Source organism: Acanthochromis polyacanthus, chromosome 18 (genome assembly GCF_021347895.1).
Source record: "Acanthochromis polyacanthus isolate Apoly-LR-REF ecotype Palm Island chromosome 18, KAUST_Apoly_ChrSc, whole genome shotgun sequence".
Lineage (NCBI taxonomy): Eukaryota > Metazoa > Chordata > Actinopteri > Pomacentridae > Acanthochromis > Acanthochromis polyacanthus.
This window is the reverse complement of record NC_067130.1, coordinates 8969047-8991745: the sequence shown is the minus strand read 5'-3', so window position 1 is coordinate 8991745 and position 22699 is coordinate 8969047. Positions and strand designations below refer to the sequence as shown.

At 40.2% G+C, this 22699-nt stretch overlaps 1 protein-coding gene and 1 long non-coding RNA gene across 2 annotated transcripts; one reads left to right on the top strand and one right to left on the bottom strand.

Moving 5' to 3' along the window:
- Positions 1 to 368: 368 nt before the first annotated feature.
- LOC110953786 (alpha-(1,3)-fucosyltransferase 7-like) lies at positions 369 to 21422 on the bottom strand. Its single transcript, XM_051938463.1, has 3 exons — positions 21345 to 21422; positions 7569 to 7696; positions 369 to 6824 (listed from the first exon to the last, which is right to left on the bottom strand). The coding sequence occupies exons 2-3, from the start codon at positions 7569 to 7571 to the stop codon at positions 5751 to 5753; spliced, it is 1077 nt and encodes a 358-aa protein (XP_051794423.1). The 5' UTR covers positions 7572 to 7696; positions 21345 to 21422; the 3' UTR covers positions 369 to 5750.
- Positions 18485 to 19830, top strand: LOC127530830 (uncharacterized). Its single transcript, XR_007937502.1, has 3 exons — positions 18485 to 19375; positions 19514 to 19576; positions 19738 to 19830. It is a non-coding gene; the product is annotated as an uncharacterized LOC127530830 (long non-coding RNA).
- Positions 21423 to 22699: the final 1277 nt, after the last annotated feature.

The following is a 22699-nucleotide window of genomic DNA, read 5'->3' as shown; positions in this document are numbered from 1 at the left end:
GGATGTAAGTTTGTATCTGTGACATCTGCTGACTAGTTTACAAGACAAAGATGACGGCCTAGCGTGATGGTAGTGGCTGGTCTTTTTGGGTTGGGTCAAACTTCCTGCTGAGAAACTCAAACTCAGGCCATCTACTCTGTGATGCAGAGTACGGCATCTAGTGGCAACCCTTACGGCTCTGGGGTGGGGGGTGTTAATTCTGATTTTACCTTTACATTTCACCTTAAAAGCTGTTGATCTTGCTTTGCTTGGTACCTTTTTTCAGCACAACCTCACCTGTGTGATTCTATAATTATTTATACATTTTGATATAATGTATGAACACACTTGACCTAAAATTGCAGACAAAACACAAGGTTCGAGGAGAAAAAAGTTAGATTTTTTACTGTGAACTACCATAAACATGTGTAACGAACCCTTTTCGGAACTTAGAATGCAAGTATGAAGTGTCTATATAATAAAATAATTTGCAAATTTAGCAATCAACACAGTTATACACCATTATTTGCATCAAAATACAGAAAATTTTAGGCGCTTTTGCACAACTATTTACAAAATCATCAGGAGTCACAATAAAATTTTACATAAATTCATTTGTTCCACTCCAAAAGACTTTTTCTGTTCACCACAGTCTCTGCAATGGCAAAAACAATAGCAACGGGCTTTAGGACCATGGGGAGAATCTGGAGTCCTGGTTTACTCCATTGCTAGAACATGTTCATTCTTTTTTATTCTTATTACATCTGAAGCAAAGTGTACATTTTCTGTGCATCTTGTGTCTTCTGTGTCTGGCAGAGCAGAGAGATCTGCAGTCAAAGCCACTGACAGACGTACTGCTCTGTGAGGGAGAGAGAGGAGAGGAGATTGCAGGTGTCAGCTGCAGTCAGATAACCTTGCCAGCAAGTTGATTTCTCGCGATATTTGTGAGTTCACAAATCTCTCAAGAAAGCATCTTGTACCGCTCCCGCTTTCACTGTTCGGACAGAGCCAAGTTGGCACGGGCCAATCACGCAGCAGTATTCGTGTGTGGGGCGGGATATCCGGGTGTGAAGACGACACCAAGCGCCAGTAGATCAAAACAAACATGGCAACGGAGGACAACAATCGTGTAGATGCTGCTATTAAGTCAGTTTTAGCCGAATCTCGTATCGCTTCTTTGAAGGAAGAACAACGAGAGGCGCTTTGCACATTTCTGGATGGTAAAGATGTTTGTGCTTTTTTACCTACGGGTTTTGGTAAGAGTTTAATCTACCAATTGGCTCCGCTCGTAGTGAAGATCCCGCGATTGGCTAAAAACAAACCTGTCAGAGGCGGGACATACTGTTGCATTGTCCAATCCGTGCCTCTTTCCTCCGAACGGATTTACATGGAGCGGTCCCAGATTGATATTGTGGAGTACTACCAAGTACTACACAATTATTAATCTGGCTATTGCCAGGTTAGCAGTCAGAGGGCAAGGAGAAGGAGGGGGGCTGAGGGGTACAGTTAGGGCAGGGGTTGGCAACCCGCGGCTCCGGAGTCGCATGCGGCTCTTTCAGCCCTCTGTTGTGGCTCCTTGTAACTTTGGAAAATAAATTGTTCTGCCTTTCAGGCGCGTTTCAATGCATTTTAATATAGAGAGTTTTATTGTGAAATTACCGCTCTTATTTTGACGTGTCACTCCACCAGATGTGCTGCTGGGGTTTTCCCCTGGCTGGGACATGAGAGCGCAGTTTATGCAGAGAAGATAGAGAAGCAACGCCGGTAGTTTCACATCGTTTTGTACTCAAGAATGGCAAGCCTGTATATTAGAGCTCCACTCCAAGAAAGACACGTCTTGTCTTTGAGTCAAAAGTACTCATGACAGGGTAATACACGTTACTCGCAAGAACACCGGTCGATGTCCAGGCAGCAGGTCAGAGAGTCAGAGGAGTGTCGTCTCGGAAAATAGACCTTTTTCCGAAACGTCATCATCGAACGTCACCGCCGGTCACCGCCCCAAGCAACGCGATTCCGCCACTTTAAGAGGGGTATGCTTTTGCCTTGACGACCAGTACTTTCCCACTTTTCCCACCCGATTTTAACGACCAAAAGCAGATATGCCCAAAACCTGCGCTGTTTTTGGCTGTAGTTCTCACTCATGGAGCAACAAGAACATTTCCTTTTACAGAATTACGACTGGAAAGGGCCAGAAAAGGACTTTATGGCTCAAAGCATTGAGGCGGATTAACAATGATGGAACCACATGGAGCCCACAGTCAAAATGGTCCTATGTTTGCAGTCAGCATTTCGTCAATGGTATGTTGTGTTTCATGAAATTATTATCCCTTAACTGATTTTCTGAAATTATTAATTAACCCTTTGCGCTTCAGTGCATAGTAGGTGTACCGCCGGCGGTACACTTACTAATTTGCATAGGAATTTCAAGAATGTCCGACGGCTGCAAACGCGATTATACAAACACTATACGCCGATGGAAAGCTTAGATTCTCATGAATCCGCCAGTATAAACCACTTTCAGATGCGATTACCACAGCGCGTGAGAAAAACACATTTGTCCGACAAAAACGAATATTCATCCATCCGTTCTCTATACACGGCTTCAACGCACACAGTGTGACTCACATTTCCGGGATCATTATTACACACAGAAAAAAAGATTCCACAAAAAACGGCCATAATCCAACCTTTTACATCCAGACAACACAAGCCAGTAAACTATTTTGTCCAAAACATGTCCTGAAGTCGGTATAAAATCCACGAATCGGTCGTTTTCAAGGAAATGCACCTCGCGATGTGCGTCCAATATTCCCCTTATTTTTCGTAATTTTTTTATTTAAAAATAGAATGTTAGCGATTTTTTGTACTGAAAACGGCTGGAATTGACTGCAGCTTAAAGGGTTAATAAGCTTAACCCGTTGCACTTCAGTTGCGCTTCAGTGTCCCGCCCGTGGTACACTTTGAGATCTGCATAAGCAATTTGCTAAATGTCTGAAACTGCAAACGCGATTATACAAACACTACACGCCGATGGAAAGCTTAGATTCTCATGAATCCGCCGGTATAAACCACTTTCAGATGTGATTAGCACAGCAGGTAATATAACCACATTTGTCCGACAAACAACGAATATCCATCCATCCGTTCTCTATACACGGCTTCAACGTACACAGCGCGACTCACATTTCCGGATTCATTATTACACACAGATGAAAATATTCCACAAAAAACGGCCATAATCCAACCTTGGACATCCAGACGAAACAAGCCAGTAACATATTTTGTCCAAAACATGTCTTGAAGTCGGTATATACTCCACGAATAGGTTGTTTTCAAGGAAATGCACCTCGCGTTGCACGTCCAATATTCCCTGTATTTCTCGTCATATTTTTATTTACAAATAGAATATTAGCGATTTTTTGGACTGAAAATGGCTGGAATTGACTGCAGCTTATGATGTCTATAATTATCTGAAATGTTTAGGGCTAGCTACTTAGCTTAGGCTAGTGCTAGCTGTGCTTCCCACAAAAAGTCAGGGGTCTTTCTACTCACACTGCTATTTTTAAACACTCCTAAACTCAATACTGAACAAACAAGTCTCCCTTCTCTCCTCCCTTTCGTTCTGCTAACTACTATGCTGTAATCAGCAGCATTGTCCTCATTATTGTTAGCACCTCATACTCTTGGGCCTAGGGTGGGTAGAGCTCATTTACAGGTATCTGACTCTTAGTTTTGATAATGCACATCTAACTAATATACATACACTACTTCCACTTGAAATTAAAAGGTGTAATGGCTCACCCCGTTAGCTTAACATTAGCTTAGCATAGCGGAGCTGGTGTAACCGTATCTTACAAGGCATTTATCATTCTGACATTGACCTGTATGCACAAAAACATATAAATGTAAGCATACCTCAAAGAAAACGTATGAGTCCAGGCTTTTATAAGTCTTCATCTTCTCCATTGTGTGGATGCCTGGGCTGTTGATCCCAGTGCAATTTGGTACGGACATGACTGCAAACCAACCAGTTCTATTTTTTCTTTATACCGTAGCTTGGCTTTTGGCTCAAGATTTCCGAAATAATCACCAGACGTTTTTCTCCGGGTCAAAACCGCGTGGTTTCGGCGGTCAAATCACGGTTGCTAATGACTTTGTTGCCCCCTCTTTTAATGGCGGTGTGCGTTGCTAAGGAAGGTATGGTCACGTGTCCCAGACTCTGACGTCATTGCGAAAAGGTCTATAGAGCAGAGACTTACTGGAGAAAAGTTATTAGTTTAAGATAGATAGATTTTACAAGTTAAATAGACATTCGCAAAATATTGATTTCCAGCTAACATTACGTAACATATGAGGTCCAGGAGCAAAAATGACATTAACCAGGTAAGATAAATATTAGTGGTAGGACACAATTTAAAAAATGAATCTATCTAATTAGAGGCTTTGTAATTAATTAATCATGACTGATTAACAAAGGTATAGGTAAAAAAGCGATATATGCAGTATTGTCTTCATTTTAAATGCCAAAATGATTTTGCGGCTCCCAGTGTTTTCTTTTCTGTGGGAAACTGGTCGAAATGGCTCTTTAAGTGTTAAAGGTTGCCGACCCCTGCTCCTAGAGGAACCAAACCCCCCCAGTTTGCTCCTTCACCCAGACTTCAATTTTCTATTAATATTTGTTTGTTCCATTCATCACTCAGGCCTCCGGTCAGGAACTGGAAGAAGCGGATGTCAGCGTCTAAGATTTGCTGACACATACACCGCACATTTCTGCTCAGTGCACACAGACTTACGAAAAATTCCCCAAAAACATTTACAGAGCTAATGATCCTCTAAGGGCAAAATCTAATACTAACCTATCTTAGCTCTTCTAATTACTAGTGTAGTAATCCCCTATCTTCCCAGGATGATCAAACTCTTCTGTAAACATCTCTATTTCACAGTAATCAAAACCTTAAAAGCATCCTCATTTATATAGTAATAGCAAACCCTAACCACCTTCTGACCCTTCCTGTAACTCAAGACCCTCACTGCTCCCAGTGAGGTGCTGCTCTCAAGTGGTCACTTCCTGAAAAACACAATCACTCCTCTCCTTCTGATTCCTATCAGACCAGTATTCATTATTCAACATCAAAGAATGTAAAAAGGATATATTTAAAGAAACACCCAACTTATAAAAATGTCTAAGGAATTAAAGAAGATAAAAAAAACATTTTTCCAAAATAATCAACCCATCATTCTTCTGAATGAGGCACTCTTTTGATTTCTACACTGTTTCAAAATTAAGGAAGATAAAAAGACATTCTTCAAAATAATCAACCCATCATTCTTCTGAATGAGGCACTCTTTTGATTTCTACACTGTTTCAAAATTAAGGAAGATAAAAAGTAATAATATAGGCATTTGGTGAATTCACACATTCATTAGGTCATAGCGTATTGCATTATAAATCACAGGTTATAATATCATACCATGCTCTCTCATTCTGCTGCCACTCCTTTCATAATTCCATCCTTATGGCTGACTAGGGATGCCATATCCATGATAAGATACAACTGAAGAGATTCCTAAAAGGTTCCTCCTGTTCATATATTAATGCTCCTTTCTCTTGTGTATTTAAATCTTGTCTCTGCACTGGAGTGTTAGATATCCTGCTGTAGACCCCTAAACCCTCATTATATATATTTTACTATGTCCTCCCCCCCCCTTTTTTTTGTATGTATGTACTGGAGAAACATGTCTTTGTATCCGTCACCATCAACCGGAAACATTCAAGCTGAAGTGTTTTCGGCGCTGTCCCAGGCCTGCAGGTCTGAGTAAACCTTGTGCTGAGGTAAACTGTTAAACTGTGGGCAGATCTTACACAGTCTCTCCCTCCAGTCTGTGCCCATTTTCACTTTCCAATGTTTTTTCCACGCCAGATATTCAGCGTAGCGTTTCTTGTCCTCTGCCAGCTCTTGTAGATACTTTGCCATTCCTCTCACTGATGCAAACTCGTCGACATGGATGAAGGAATGAGGTGGAGCCACGGCTTTGTAGTCATTTAACGGTGCTCCCAGGACGACGGGCACGGCTCCGCCTCGGTAGGCATTCCTCCACAGCTTCTCTGTGATATAATCTTTGAAGAGTGAATTCTCAAAAGCCAGATAAAAGTAGCAGCGAGAAATTGTAGGTAGGAGGGCTGAAGAGCTGAGGGGCGTCTTTGTCCAACGCCCGTAGACCTTCACAGGAATGATGGCGTTGAGCTCTGTGTACACTTGGCTTCTTTTGTAGTGAGGCCTGTAGTTGCTGACCACCCAGCAGACCAGCGAAGTCTTTTTCTGAAGGTTGTCTTCTCCCAGAAGTTTTTTATCCTCCTTAGGTAGCAGCTCTCCATAGGGAACAGTGATATCTGCGTCCCTCCTGTAGGATATGGTCATGTTGAAGATGTTTGCAAACTGACTCAAGTTTCCATTGTGAGCCGGGGACTCGAATGACATCCAGGCCCACCTCTGGCCCCGTGGTCGAGGCCGGTCGGTGGGGAGCTTCTGACTGTTATATATCAGCTCCCAGTTGTGGAAGACAACCACATCGGCTGAGGAGAACATGGAGCGCTGGTCCACCAGGCGACAGTGAGGGATGCGGTACAGATTCCAGCACACGTCGCCCTTCAGGTTCACGTGGGTTTTGAAGGGATGGTGCCACAGTAGGATGGTCACATTTCTGCTGCTGCTGAAGGCCGAAGGATTCACTCTTAAGGTTTTGGACCATTCATTGAAAAGGTACAGCAACAAAACGCAGAGGAAGCAGAGGAGGAGGCACATCTTCATTGAAGTGTGTACAGTCATTTTAGTGTTCTTACACTCCTGTCATCAAATAAAAAAAGAATGATGTGAGGCTTTTGTGATTTTGGCTTTTGAAGAAGTAGCGTCAGTTCAGTCAACTCAGCAACATGATTAAAATTAAGATTTATTTTCCCAAACTTCAGTCCTGTGCGTCATTAGTACTTGTGTCACTTGCTTGTTTACATAATGAAAGACAATACATGACAGAGGAAATCTGTTTTACAAAGTGTATCAGACTTCTGGTTGTTTAAATTATTTAATTGTATAATTAATATTATTGGCTAACGGTGCCAAATTAGCTACAATTTCTGTCATCCCAGACAAACAAAAGCACTTTATACAAACACAAAAAAGTAGATGAATGCATTCAAGCACAACTTTCGATTATTTTTAGGGTTGCTACCTTCAAAAATCTACTGCAGGTTGCTACTGGAGCCTGACAAACAGAAACAATACAGCTGCTGAGTGTAAGGGGAAAAAAGAAGATACATACACACAAACTGAGACTCTTGAGGTGTGGCAGTTAGGACTTTTCCCCTAACACAAAAAAGTCACAGAAGTTTTGAGGTGTGAAGTAAAGACATTTATACTAAATTAACTTTCTCAGAGGTCTGTGTTAGGCCTGTTCATACGTGACTCAACTCAGAAAGACGCTTTAGCGCAGAAAGTGATACCAGAATTTTAGATGGAGTTCACAGAAATTAGGTAATCAAGACTTAAATATGACAGTAAGTTGAGTTCAGTCATCATCCTTTCAGACCTCACCATCAGGTCAGATCCAGTTCAACTTGAGGCTCTCAGCTTTCAGGGGATTCACCTCCTCAGATCAGAGACCGTGTTGTCTCTCTGTTCAGCATGTCTCAAGAGAAATTTGTGCAAAAGATTCCTTTTTTCTGTATGAACAAAACAAAGAGAGCATTAAGAAAGAGACACAACTGCAGACAACAATAAACTTCACTATCAGTGCAGAAATGCCTTTCAGTCACTAATTATACACAAAATATTTATGATATTTGTTTTAGCTAGGTGGATGACAAAAAAACTGAGTTAAAGATCAGGTGACGAGAGATCAAAATCTTTCAAATAATAAGTATACTGAAGTCTAAAATTGAAACTGAATATTATGTCACTGGATATCATTTTTTAAAAATCCCTTTTTTGTTTAAAAAATGTATTTTTTGTGTTAGCCTCTGCATATGTGTGTGTGTGTTTTCTCTTCAGAACATTTATTGTGAAAAGAGAAATCCTAAAGATGAACAGAAGGCCTGACTGTGCAGCAAGACTAGAAACTAGAAGTACTCAGACTGGCAAAGAACATATATGAAATTATATAACAAAAGACATATTTTAGTATGTTTACCAAAGGGAAAAAAAGTAAGCAAACACTGCACTAACAAATAAATAAAGTAGCTGGTTTACATGATTGCAAATTTTCAGGGCAATCTGTGGAATATTGCAGAACATGTGCAATAAATAATAATAGAGGTGTCACGAGAAAATAAACACTCGATCTGTGGGCTTATTAGCGCCTTTCAGGACTTTTATTCTCATACTAGTCATCAACGTTACTGCATTTCTTGTGTCTAAAGAGAGTGTTTTCTATTTGCAGATCTAAACTTACCATCATATAAAGTATGAGAGGATTCTATAATGTACACTTGGGGTCTGAATTCGGCTTCAGTTCATTTTTACTCTTCAAAAACAATCTTCAGCATGATGTACTCCTGTTTTCTACTGCAGAATTCTTTGCTAAAATTGTTTTAGCACACTCACGTAGGTTTGCTCAACACTGCTCATTATAATACTGCAGCAAGCAACAAAACAAAACTGAACTTCCATCAAACTGTAAGCTGCTACTACTGTCTGCTTCGACATCCTTTGTAAGTATTTCGCATGGCTCCAGCAGGTAATGCAGCCGGCTGCTATGCTATGTGATGTTTTCCACTGTCTGACAACAAGTTAAGTGTAACTGGAACCAAACAACATCAATAACTACACGTATAAGAGTTTAAAAATAGATGTCACAAGGTGTGCCATTCATCTTCATCATATTAGGCTGCTTTCCTTAATTTGACCTCCTGACTTTCTCCTCCAAATACACAAAACTTTATACATAGGTGACAACTAAACTGTTTAGAAACCTAAAATTAAGGAACTGTAGCATCACCAAAACTCCCACTAGTTCAAGACTCTCATCCTGTAGCTTCAGTTTTGCTGAAAACATTTTGGAATCAGTGTGTAGATGGGAGATAAATGCACAAAATCTTTCTGTCACATTCACAAAACACACAGAGGAGCTTTTCTCCTAAACCTGTTTTAGATTTCTTCTATTGTTTGAATGTGTATGTTTATATCATCCACTGTCTTAATGTCTTTGTAAAGCACTTTGAATCGCCTCGTTGTTGAAATGTGCTATATAAATAAATTTGCCTTGCATTGCCTTGCCTTTATATGTTACTACTATTTCTAACTGAAGTACACACTCTCTATGTGTGTTAAGATCATTCATTTTCATTTCAAGAACCATGTTTGATCTCCTCGGCATCAGGATTTGTGATTTGTAATCATTAGTGTGATTTGACAACCAGACCTGCATGTTCTAAAGTCACTTCTAAAGGTTTTTGCCCTGTCAGCTCTCTGTATGTGGAGCTGAAGCTACCGTCCCTGTGGAATGAGAACATCTGTGACTTTCCTGATAAACGACTGGGGATGCAACATGGGTTTTTATTATTTTTAGCGCATTTTCTTAGCTGCTAGAGGTTGTTCTTAATGTAACTGGGCTTTTTCTTTGCTTACGCTTCCTTTTTCATCGAACAAATCCGACTCTCCTTTGACAACGGCTTAATTTGGAGGGAGTTTCACCCTTTTTCTGGCAAAATGTTGTCAATTGTGAACCAGCTCTTCCAGCAGATCTCCACTGCAACATCTCCTGCAGTCTTGTAACGTCTAATCAACAATGACTAACCAGAACCACTTTCTTTCTGCGAAAATTTTGAATTTAGGAATTTTGTTCCTCAATTCTAAAGTTTATCAAAAATATATCTCTTCCTAACAGTTTTCATTTGGTGTTTATCTATAGCATGCTTTCACTGCCAGACTCTTATCTCCATTGCTCTCTTTGTATGTGCATGTTGTTGTGTCACTGTTGTCTTATTATTTGTGAGTAGCACTAGTTAGTAACTGTTATTTTGTGTATAAATATCATCGTTGCTACCATATATCTTCTAGTTTTTTGGGAACTGGAGGTCAACAACATCAAAATTCATGACTTCTGGAATCTGACAAATCTCATTATTAATTCAATGTCATCACTCAATTTCTCCTCCAGATTAAAGATCTGGTGGTGGAGAGCATTTTTCAACCTGAAAGTGTAGTAACAGCTACATACTATGAACATTTTTTGTTGTTTTTTTTCCTCAACTGAGCCTCTAAACTGAGACACAAACATGAGCTGCACAGGATGTGGCAAAAGATGTATGTTGGCAGTGGTGCTGTTCTGCCTACTGGCTGCTGCAAAGGCGATAATAATATACTTTTAATCATGATCAAATGTAAAAAAAACGATAATCTGACTTATGGATTCTGTGCAATTTATTGCACAGACAGAGATTAAAAAGAAAAAGTGAAAACAAAGCATCTCAAAAGTCAGACCACACTGACCAGAAAGACGCAAAGACGAAACCCCAAACTTCCTCCACTAGCCTGATCTGGAGATGAGCTCTCCTTGGTGTTGTGTACCGTTCACCTTAGTACTAAATTAGGTAAAACATCAAGACATGTAGCACTGTCTTTTCGGTACTTTTATTAAACAACTGCGGACCACCAACATGCCGCCTGCGAGGATCTCACTTCCGTTCTCATGCGTTCCTACCTCATCACGTAATACGTATATCAATACATGACACTCGGTCACCACTAACACCATGTGAGTCCGCTGCCAAGAGGAACATGATGGTGAGCTTGAAGCATTTAAGCATTTATGCAAAAAATCTTTGAAAGAAACTGAGGTGTGGCTCTCTGAAAGATAGTTGACATCGTTGTGCTACATGCTCCCACCCTGTCTACCTCCTCTTCTACCATTCTGTCCCTTCATGTATGTCTTTGGCAATCGAGAACAACCAGCCTATTCAGAATGTGTTTGCTGCATGTGTGCACTGATTGGGAAAGAGGAAACGCTTGACATGACCTAAAATGAAGATGGGGAGGAGGGTTGCAAAAGGGAGAGTACACCAATGTGAGTCATGATGGACGAAGCTGCAGAAGATAGAAACTGATGTTGGAATATCAAAATGTAGTAATGTGGTATGCAAACACCACACAAATCTTGTAGTGGTTATCTTTAGTTCTGCAGCTTCTTGAAGTTCTGTAGTCTCGATCTTTACTTCTCTTCAGATTCTTGTCGACATAACCACTTCATAAACGAGGGAAGAGAGCTCGTTTTACGCGTTTTATTAAACCACATCATCGCAAAATGAATATAATGATGACGACAAAGACGACGACGGTAAAACTACCGTATTGCTCTGCTCTCTCGTTTACTGCCACAACAAAACAGCCACTTCCGAACATTCTTCTTCGTGGCTGCATTTACAAGCCTACGGAAGCCTAACAGGATCATAATTAAGTCAAACAATTTAACCATCTCACTTTAGAAAACTCTGCATTTCAATACCACAGATGATTGTTTCTTAAATTATAATAAGACAGCAAAATGGCGCTTACATTTATCTTTTGTTGAATGACACAAGTTGGGTCACTATAATTGCAGGACTTTTTGTATCATAGCTGACATTTTTGCTGTTTTCAGGCATAAAATCAACATGACCGCCTATAACCAAACACCACATGGCATTTTCACAGAAAGATTCTTCTAAATATTATATATACAACTGAGTAAAATTGAAATTTATTTATAAAGATATTGTCGTAGACCTGTTGACTACTTTATATTAAATAACTCAGAAAGCCTTGGAGTCTTTCAGTCTTTTCTTCAGGAGGAAATGACATCATGTGGAGCAGGTCATGTGATCTGGAATTAACACACTTCCTTGAGGTGTTTTTGTCATGGGGTTTTTAATAACCCCACAAATAACAGACAATTGATTTCAGAGGTTTCTGATGTCATTAAAAACTTCAAGATCAATTACCCACTGGTCAATGTAGTTATGGGTGGTGATTTTAATATGGTTAATGATGAATATCTGGATAGATGCCCTCCTAAGGGTCATTGTAGTTATCGCAACCCTGTCTTATCTAACCTCTGTAGCAACCACGACTTATTAGACCCATGGCACTTTAAAAACCCTGACACCAAACAGTACTCCTGGTTCAAACCAAATGATAGGACAAAATCCAGAATTGATTTTTGGTTAATCTCTGTTCCCATGTTACAGCCGGTTTCCAACTGCTCTATGTCTGCTGCTCCTCTTACGGATCACTCTGTTTTGAAAATAGTTTTTTCATCACCTGGATTCAGCTATGGGAGACGCCAGCGTGTCGTCATTTGCTATGGTCACGTGGTACAAGACTGCTACTGGTTGGCAAGAACCGGCAGTAATATAACGGCTTGCTACGAGAACGGTATCGGGTTTGAAACAAATACGTAAAGTTATCGCTTTTCATGAATGAAATTGCACATGTATTTACCACAGTGGTAATAGCGTGTGTACTTGTTGGTTGTACGAAGCGTTTTGAGAAGGGATCAGGCTTGAAATTTCACCGAATACCGATGTCAGGAGAGAGAAGATGGCGGTGGCTTCAGCCATCAACAAGAAAAATTGTACCCCAGTAAGCAGCAGAGATCGTGTTTGTGTCTCCCACTTTTCTTCAGGTAAACTATTCAACAGTTTAGCATGTTTAGTATGTCTAACTTTGAGCTTATTTACCAAAAGATATTGATTTAGTGTCGCATCCTTCGTGTGAAGCGATCTCTCCACTTTCGGTTTGGTTCAGTGTTGTCATGTGTTACCGATCGCTTTTTAGGCGATGAAAGTATACTAAAGTCGAATGAAGCATATTCAATAACATCTCCTTAAGCCAGCAGCCTCCTATTTGTAACCATATTTGTTTCCGTATGCGTCGAGCGACCGTTTTTTAGAATTGTCCTATTTTCGATCACCAATGCTGTGGGTCTGTTACTGTTACATAGAAGCCATACTGCAGACAAAAAATACAGCAACTTCTTGACGTTTCTTTGACATCTTGTTGAAGATTAACAGAAGATATATTATTTTTAATTCATAATTAGATATTTTTGGGTGGGTGAACGGCCCAGCGGTGTCAATCAATTAAAAATAAATGTCGGTGAAGGAAATGTCCGGCCACAATGAAGGATCGTCAACCCACTCAGTCTTCAAATTGTAGGGATCTGGCAAGGTTTTACCGTTTCCCTGATATCTCAGCTTACTCACGTATATTTGTCAGGCCTCAGGTGATAAGGATTGAGCATAATCGGACAATTTCACGAAAGGATAGTTCGCATTGCTATCATCAGCCATTGTTCCTCACGTTCCTCTTGCCAACCAGCGCCGTAATCACGTGACTTCGTGACGTCACTATTTGTAAACACTGGCGTCTCCCATAGAAATAAGGGCTATTGGAAATTCAATTCAATTTTATTGAATAATCATTTCTATTGTGATGGTATTAAACATTTAGTTTTCAGAAGTGATGACTGAAGATTCTTTAACATCATATACATCTAAATGGGAATTTCTTAAATTCAAAATTCGGGAGTTCTCTATTAATTTTGGTAAATCTTATAATAGGAGCAGCAAACAGAAGGAGATTAATCTAATTAAAGAAATTAACACCTACTGTATGAAAACATCACCATCTGACAGTGATAAACAGCAGTGTGCGCCAATAACGTCGGACCATCGGTCAAATCCGATTTGTGTACCAAAAGGCCGGTAAAACTTACTACATTACTGTTCTCATGTCCGGTGTAATTTTATTCCTGTAACCCCAAAGTTCCACATAATGCGATCGCGCCGCGCAACGAAACGAAGCGCCGCTGTCTTGCTCCGAAAGTCAAAGCACACAGCAAGCGCAGCGCAGCGGCGTGCCGTCCAGATGGGGAGGACTGCTCTCGTGTGAACAGCGATATCACGCGATAAAAACGCATGATATAAACAGAAAATAAATAAACCACACCTCATTTCGCTTCTACAGGGTCGCTCTGCTTGACCCAGCCACATTACTCTGTGATTTATAGTACTTCTAGCATGGTTGAGTACATGATTTATGTTTTGATCTCAAATGAGTGCTTTTCTTTATCCAATAGTTAATTTTGTATGGTTGATGTTCGTGCCTCCGGAGGTGTAATAACAACATATAGGAAAAAATTTGATTTGTTTCTATCTTCTACTCTTTAAACCTACGCATGGGCTGTTTCGGGGCTTTCTTGAGCTAGAATCTTGATCTTGGTTTCATACATACCTGCAAACATAATTAATAAAGTAGTAAATTTGTATAACAATTATTAAAATTAAATTATACATCAACTTTTGGTACATTTGTGCATAAAATATTCGGTCCAGTAAAAACTGTTTCGGTCCACGTTCTGCATGGCGTACAGCTCAAGGTAGTGCTCCACCCAACATTCGAGTTGCTTTCCCTGATCCGTGATCACATCGCCTGTCTTTGACTTGAAGGGGGCAGACTTTCCGGGAGCTGGGCCTATCGCTTCCTTGATGCCCTTGTACATGCCTCTTCTGTAGAGTCCCACTCGTGAGTGGGACTCTACAGCCACTCACACAAGTGCAGATAAACCGACACGTATTGGAACTACTCCATCGTCTTTGAAGACGGAAGGATGCCAACGACGACCAAATGCCATTGAGATTGTGTTCCACAACATTCTGTTAAACAATTTATCAATAAAAAGAAAAAAAGAGTTTTTGTAAAATCAGTACTGAATTTTAAATAAATCGTTAAAGTTGGCGGAGCCAGGGGGCGTGGCTATACTTGATAGACAGTCTTTTTCTTTTTTTTTGTCTGCACATCCGCTCACAAATGACACCAACCACCCACGGTGTCATTGCTTAAGCTTCATTCAATTTTTTTTTTCTTATTTGTGACTGTGACCATCACCTGCCCTCATGGCAAATTAACCTATCATGTTTATTTCAAACTGTTTCCTACATTATGCCATTGAGGGCTGTGCACACCCAAGTGAAACTTGATAGACAGTCTTGTCTGGAATGATTGACATATCCTTTAGGGCGAACAGAAGCCTCTGCGGTAAAATGTGGGCGGGATAAGAGAGTCTTCAGCTTTCAGTCTAGACTGGTCCTGCCCCTAGTTGCTCTCCGGTCCAGCCTGTTTGATGACGCTTTTTACGTCATTGGCTCCAAAAAATCCAAAATGGCAATCAGGAAGTAGCAAAATCCGGGCTTCATTTTCTTGGTGTTGAAACCAACGGGTGATGTCACGGTTAGTTCACGCCTGGTCAAGTGCAGCAGTATAGAGGACCAAAACAGCAGCAGCAAAAGCTGCTGTCTATGAGGCCTATGAGCCCCCTACCCTTGAACAAGCCCCAGTACCCACAACTGAGGAAGGAGGTGAGCAACTGTGTGTAGAATTAATTTATTATGGAAAAAAGATTAATTGAAATGGATGAATTAAGGATCATTCTGAATTTATTTCAGAATGATTTAAAAGGTTAAAAAAGCATATAGCCTAAAGAGGAATTGTGCGGTATTAGTGTTATTAGGATTATAGGAAATAATGTATATTCTACAGAGCCAGGTCTGGATCCTCTTCAAGTTTGTTTGGGAGGAGAGTGGAAGTGCAACAGGAAGAGATGGAAGAGTACAGTACAGATTCAGAAGGTGAGAATCCAGCAAGTTAGGGCGCAGAAAGGCACGGAGAGACGACAGAGAGTGAGGACATCGAAAATCAAGAGGATGTTGAGGTATTTGAAAGGGAAGAAAATAATCTTCTGACAGATGACCCTGGTTTGTGGCCAGCCATTTTTACTGATCAGGACAGGGAGATGGTGGTGAGGAAATTAGCCAGGAGAGAAAAAAGTAGAAATGCCATGTGATTCAGAGGGGAAGCCATTCCCTGACTACTTGAATTACAAAAGCAGCCAATAAAAGAGAAAAGGTAAAGAGAGACTGATTGACTTTTAGTCAAAGTAATAATTCACTTTATTGCATACCATGTGTGCTTTTCTCCCATGTACAAAAAAAGCCTTCCTCTAGTGCACTGACCAGTCAAAATGGGTATAAAATGTGTGATGTGAAGTGGCGTCGAATGTATGACAAATTCCCAATCCATGAGAGAAGTGAGGCACATAGAGACTGCTATTTAAGATGGAAGAATTTGCAGGGATCTGTAATGAAAGACAGTGGTGTTGATTCTCTGTTAAACAAGCAGTTACAAACAGAAATAGAGAAAAATAGGGCCATCTTGGAAAGACTCTTGGATGTAACCCTACACTTGGCATCAAGAAACTTGCCTTTCAAGGGCAAAACCAAAGACCAAGATGACATTCATAATGGCAATTTCCTAGGCACACTAGAGCTCTTGTCTCATTATGATCCTCTGTTGAAAGAGCACTTTCAAAAAATCAGGGACAACAAACAAAAACAAAAAGAAGGAAAAGGAACCAGGCTGACACATTATCTTAGCTCTGACAGTCAGAATGAGTTTATCAAATTATGTGGCAGACGAGTTCTGAAAAGAATTCTGCAGGAACGGGAGGATGCCATATATTATTCAGTCATCTGTGATGCTACACAGGACATTTCTCATACTGAGCAAAATGTTGTGCTGCTACGATATGTGAAATATGACAAAGAAACAGACGACTGGGAAATTACTGAAAGGTTCCTTGAATTCAAGGATTTTCATAAAAAGACAGGGAGTGAGATAGCAGAGATGATTGATAATGTTCTTCATGACCATGGGATAGACATCAATGATTGCTGAGGACAGGGATATGACAACAGGGCTAACATGTCAGGGAAAATCAAGGGAGTCCAAGCTCAAACACTGAAGAAAAATAATCTGGCTACTTATTCTCCTTGTGCTTCCCACGCATTAAATCTTGTTGGTGTGCATGCCTCAGAGTCAAGCCCAGAGGTATCATCCTTTTTTGGCTACATTAATCACTTGTACACATTTGTAAGTGCCAGCCCAGAGCGACGGGCCATCTTCAAAGAGCAAACAGGTTGCTCATTGCATTACCTATCTGATACCCATTGGAGTGCAAGAACTGAGGCTGTTAAACCTGTTGCAAAACACCTGGCGTCTGTCATCAAAGCCCATGATAGCATACTTATGGCATGCAGTCTCACAAGTAAAGCAAGATCAGAGGCTAATGGTCTGAGAAAATACTTTATGTTATTTGATGCTATTGTTCTTCTCACAGTCTGGCTGAAAGTAATCCAAAGTGTTGGCAACAGGAATGCTATTCTCTAGTCAGGAAAGATCTCACTTGACATAGAGGCAGCCAATATCTGAGCCTTGACAGAAGAGATGCAGTCTCTAAGAGATATGTGGGAGTCTCTCCTAGCTGAGGCAAAGCTGATAGCTGGCCAAATGAATGTTGCACCTCAGTTAAGTAAGGAGTGCAGCCGCCAGAAGAAAAGGCGAATATTCCATGATGAGACCTCTGAAGAGGAGAGGTCTCAGGAGAGTGCAGAAACTGTGTTTCGGAACACTGTGTTTTTTACTGCTATGGACAGTATCATAAGTGACTTGGGAACTAGGTTCCAGACCACAGCAAATATTGTAAATGAATTTTCTGCTGTTCTGAAAGTTGGGCAGATTAGTGAGGACAAAATCTCTTCTCTGTACCAACCACTGATCACAAAGTATTCTGGTGATCTTACACCTGATTTTGAAAATGAAGTAAGACACCTTAACTGTGTATACACTTCCAATTTCCTCCCTAACTTGCCCCCTCTTGAACTCCTGAATGCTATTTGTAAGCTGCAGCTGCAAAGCATCTTTGGAGAAGTGTGTATTGCTTTGCGTATATTTTGCACACTGCCAGTTAGTGTTGCAGGTGGTGAGAGAGCTGTCAGCAAGCTAAAAATGATAAAAAACTACTTTAGGTCCAAAATGTCACAGCAAAGGCTCTGCAGTCTTGCCATGCTGTCCAGCGAAAGTCAGTTGGCTAGAAAGCTAGACTTCAAAGACCTGATCAGTGATTTTGCTACTGAGAAGGCTCGGCGTTGGGCTCTTGTTTAGAAAGGTTGAGCAAGGGCCAGTTGTAAATATGTATTGTAAATATGTGTGCAAGAGGAAGCTTGGCTGAGCAAGGTTGTATCTGGCCTGTTATGTTTTTTCTTTATGAATGGACCTACTGAGTTTAACATCTCCAGCTGATTTTATTATTGTGCTTGTTGTATGATTCTATAGATGGTGATGAGAAATCATAAAAGGCAGTTGGCTTTTTGTATTTTATTTATTTATTTTATTTTATTTTTTATTTTATCTGTTTCTTCACAGATGATAATTGCAATTTATTTAATGGAAGAGGTTATTTTATGTTCAAGTTTTGTATTATTCAGTATGTAATTTAATTTGGGGAAATTTCATGCTAAAGAATGAGAATCAATCTTGCAGTAAATAAATGAAACATTGTATTCAGAGTATTCAGAGTGTTCAATGCTTCCCCTACCAAGTAACTGTCACATTGTCCTTTTCACAAATATGGGAAATAATCAGAGCCGGCCCACGGCATAGGCGGCCTAGACCGTTGCCTAGGGCGCCATCTGGTGAGGGGGCGCCAAATGGCAGTCTCCCTCTCAGTCTTTCTTTCCTTTTTTTTTAAATTTTTTTTTTATTCACTTTCTTAATGCACCATTATGTTTACTCTCAGTCTCTCAACCTATAAATAACTACAAATTTTGTGAAACTTAAAATAAAACTCGTTTTCACTAATCATGACTCACAACTCTCGCGAGTTGTGAGTCACGCATGCATCCTTTTCCATCTGATCTGCGGCGCCGCCGCCGGGGCGGCGCCCCGCGCTACTACAGCATGCTGTTGAGTTTACAAGGTGAGTGAGTGGGGGATGGGCAGCGCATCCCATCAGTTTATTGATGAGATGGTCGTCGTCGTAGCGCTGTCATTTTTGTAAACATAAAACTTTTATCATGAAAAGGCTGTCCAAGCCTTCGGGTGCTGCTTTCAGAAAGCGAAGAAGAGAAGAGGAGGAGAAACGGGCTCAAAGTCGAGGTATATATTCTTTGGATAATGACATAATTCGACCTTTCATCTGGATGTCAATTTACGATTGTGCTAACGCTAGCTAAGTCAAATGCTACTTATTATGTGCTATAACCTACCTCTATTTGTTGAAACATCATACATTCTTGCCTGTGCCAGTTTATTTAATAGAGCAGACGTTTTACCTCGTTGGTTTAGTCACTTTTGTGCATAATCCACAAATTCATGTAATGTGCAAGCATGTTTCTTTTGATCAGATGCTCTGAGAAAATATCTACAGCCACGACAGGGGCCAACTGTAGAAGCTGCTGCAGAAGAGGCAGCAAGCTCGGTCTCACAGTTACCTTCTCCTGTGGCTGTTAGTGACAGTGACAGTGAACATTGTAAGTTGAAAGGATTACTAATGTTTATGTAATAGTTTTGTTGGAGTGGTATGAGATACTCCACTGTCTATGACTTATATATGTTATTATGTTGGCTCACCAAAAAGTCAATAATCTATTATTTGGTGTTTTACACAGCATCTCAAGCATTAAGCAGAAGCACAGCAGTGATTGAGACACAACTTCAAAATGTTGATGCTGGTGAGCATTACAATAGCAAAGTAGTAGCAATGTAATTATACGTCTTATATAAGATTTGAATCAAATCCATCCACTTTATGTTTTGTATTATATAATTTTCACAAAAACAATTGAGGAAAAAAAGTAATTCTTAAAGATCTATATGTTTTTGCTTTGTACAGGAGCAGTCAGTGAAGCACCAAGCAGCAGCACTGTAATTCTTCAGACACCACCTCAAACGGTTGAACCAGGTGAGTATTATACATTTTGTATTATATATAGGAATATACATTCATTCTATTTTATATATATATATATATATATATATATATATATATATATATATATATATTGAAGAGGAAATAACAGTATGACATGGTTAAAACCTACAAAAAGTGGATTTTGCATGATATAGCTCCTATTGTTATGATTATGTTAACAAATTAAAGCAGGTCTTTAGTGTAGACACCTCTGCTGAATCTCTGCGCAGAGATTTATGGGAAAGTGTATTGGATTCGAAGGGGGGGGGGGCGCCGTATTACTATTTTGCCTAGGGTGCCTGTGAACCTAGGGCCGGCCCTGGAAATAATAGTAAAAAATATCATTAAAATGCACAGTTTTATGTAAACAGCACAAAATATTTTCGCCGGCCTTATGTCCGACGCTACAGGGGCCTAGTAAAATTTCTTTTCAAGGAGCCAAACTCCCTGGTGGCTCCCCTGGACGTCAGTGTGAGAAACATAAAAAAATACAATAAACCTAAATCGCACTGCACATGAATCAAAAGCACACTGCATGACAGCATTTTGTGAGTAGCCTCAACAATGGTTCAGCCGTGTTGTCAATAAAGAACAAAAAAAACACGTCAGGAATGAACACTACCTTAAAGTGAATTGGCTGGTAGGCAAAAAACTGTTACATGAATGCAACATAAACACAGTACGTGATAGCAAGTCGGGCTGCACCTAACGACGTATCGTGCTCAGACGACTCATCGACGCGTCGTTAGGTGCAGCCCTAATAGCAAGCAAAGAGGACCTACCGGTAACGGCCCGCGAGCGGCTCACAGGTTGAACTGGACACACACAAACAGCAGCCTGCGAGTGGCTCACTTCTCAGGCTACTGACGCACCACAGTGACTATGAGGATAATAAATGGCTACTATAACCACAACACAGGGAAACAGCCTTAATTAAAGAGCAAACAATGCAGCAATTGCTACAATACCTGTCGGCAAAACATGAACGGAAAGTGGTGGTGCTTTGGGACATAAAAGTGAAGTATGTTGTTGGAGTGAACAGGGGCAATCTGAGCCTTGTTTGAAAGTCTGTATTTATTCAGATTTTGGCAAAGCAGCACAGTTAAAAGTAAACCAGATTAGCAATTCACTTTGGCATTGTACTCATGCTAGTGTTACTGGATCGTATTGGTACACAAAGTATGACTGGACATGATGTCCTTGGACAATAATTCAAACTGTCAGCTGTTGGACTTGACTGATGTATGATTCATAGCCTTCCTGCATGTTTTCACGCAATTGAGACAATCGTGTGTTGTACCTCACCTTCCTCCCTCCACAAATGTCATTATCTGGAACTGGAATATTATCCAATGTATTTGATAAATATGAGCCACACCTCTTTATCATTACAGGTTTACTTGTATCTATTATCAACGATTAGGACATACAGTTTAACATTATGTCAACACAAACATGTAGAAAATGCCACAGATACAGTGGCTAATGGGGCTGTAAGATGAACTAAATCAAATAAGAACACTGCTTACCATAAGGAGATGAGGCCTGGCTCTTCCTCGCCCTAATGTATTGAGACACATCTCTCTTCATTGCGAGGCCAAAAAAAGTACCTCCGGATGTAACCGTACATCTTACCAACCCCCAGATGTCCATACCAATCATAAGACGTCCTTAGTACCTCCCCCGGAAACGTTGTAGACACAGCATGAAAAACAGGATCACCGGGATTTGGCACCCATTTCTGGACTAACAGGTTGCTGTTTACCAGATATTCTGGTACAGAACTCTCCCCACCCAAGACCACAGAATCAACTAAAGCACAGAGGGAAGGATCAGCTTCCAGGTCACTGTGAGAAACTGACAGAAGAGATTCAGGTGTCACCACAGCGAAACCAATACATGATCCTGTATCATCTGTAGGATTTCTGATATATGTTGATATATGTGTTTAAATTGTTTGTAAGGGTTTTCTCCACCAATTATAACCGTAAGATTATAAGAATTTTTCTCCACCAATATTAATGTAGGGATAATGTTTGCTCAAATGGGGTTAAGAGTTTTATACAGAATTATTATATAGTCTACCTGATGTTCGACCAGCGAAGTATTTAGATTAGACAAATATAATAATTAGCCTATGAAACACTTCTTGTTGCGCTGTCAAGAAGAGCTTCAGGAATTATAAGGGGAATTATTTAGCTTGAAAGGTTATGTATAAAATTGAGGTAGCTGGAATATATACAAGTTAGGGACCAAGATGTGAACAACAAACAATTGAGGCACTGAACTTATATTTATGTACATTTATTACACTAAGCTAAACAATAACAACAACAATAACACACATTGAGACAAACAACAACAACACAAAATGAATAAGACGGTGAGATGTGAATGATGGGAAAAAGGAAGGAAGAGAACACAATATTTCAATGTAACACTGGGATTAATATTACACTTAAAATATGATGTTCTGAAGGAAAAGGGATAAATAGACCACACCTGAAAGCAACCGTCAATTTGATAGTAGGCTAATTTGTTAGCCTGTAAATATTATCTTTGAAAAGATAATTTGAGAAAGTTGCACCAAGTTCCAGTGACTGAAAGGTACTTGCGTGCCATGATGATGATGATGATGATGCCTTGGTGGATGGTCCGGTCGGCCTTGGTTGATGTGGGTCGGAACAACGGTGGACAGAGTGGAGCCTCAGAGTGATGGATAAGCAAGTTGACTTCAAAATTCAGGAGAACTCAAAAGATTCAGGAGGACTCACAAAATTCAAGAGGACTCAGAGTGGTGCTATCAAGAGAACTCAAAAGAACTCTCAGAGTGATGGAGGACTCAAAATGGTGGTTTCAGATGTGGTCTTTTAAAGTGGGCCTT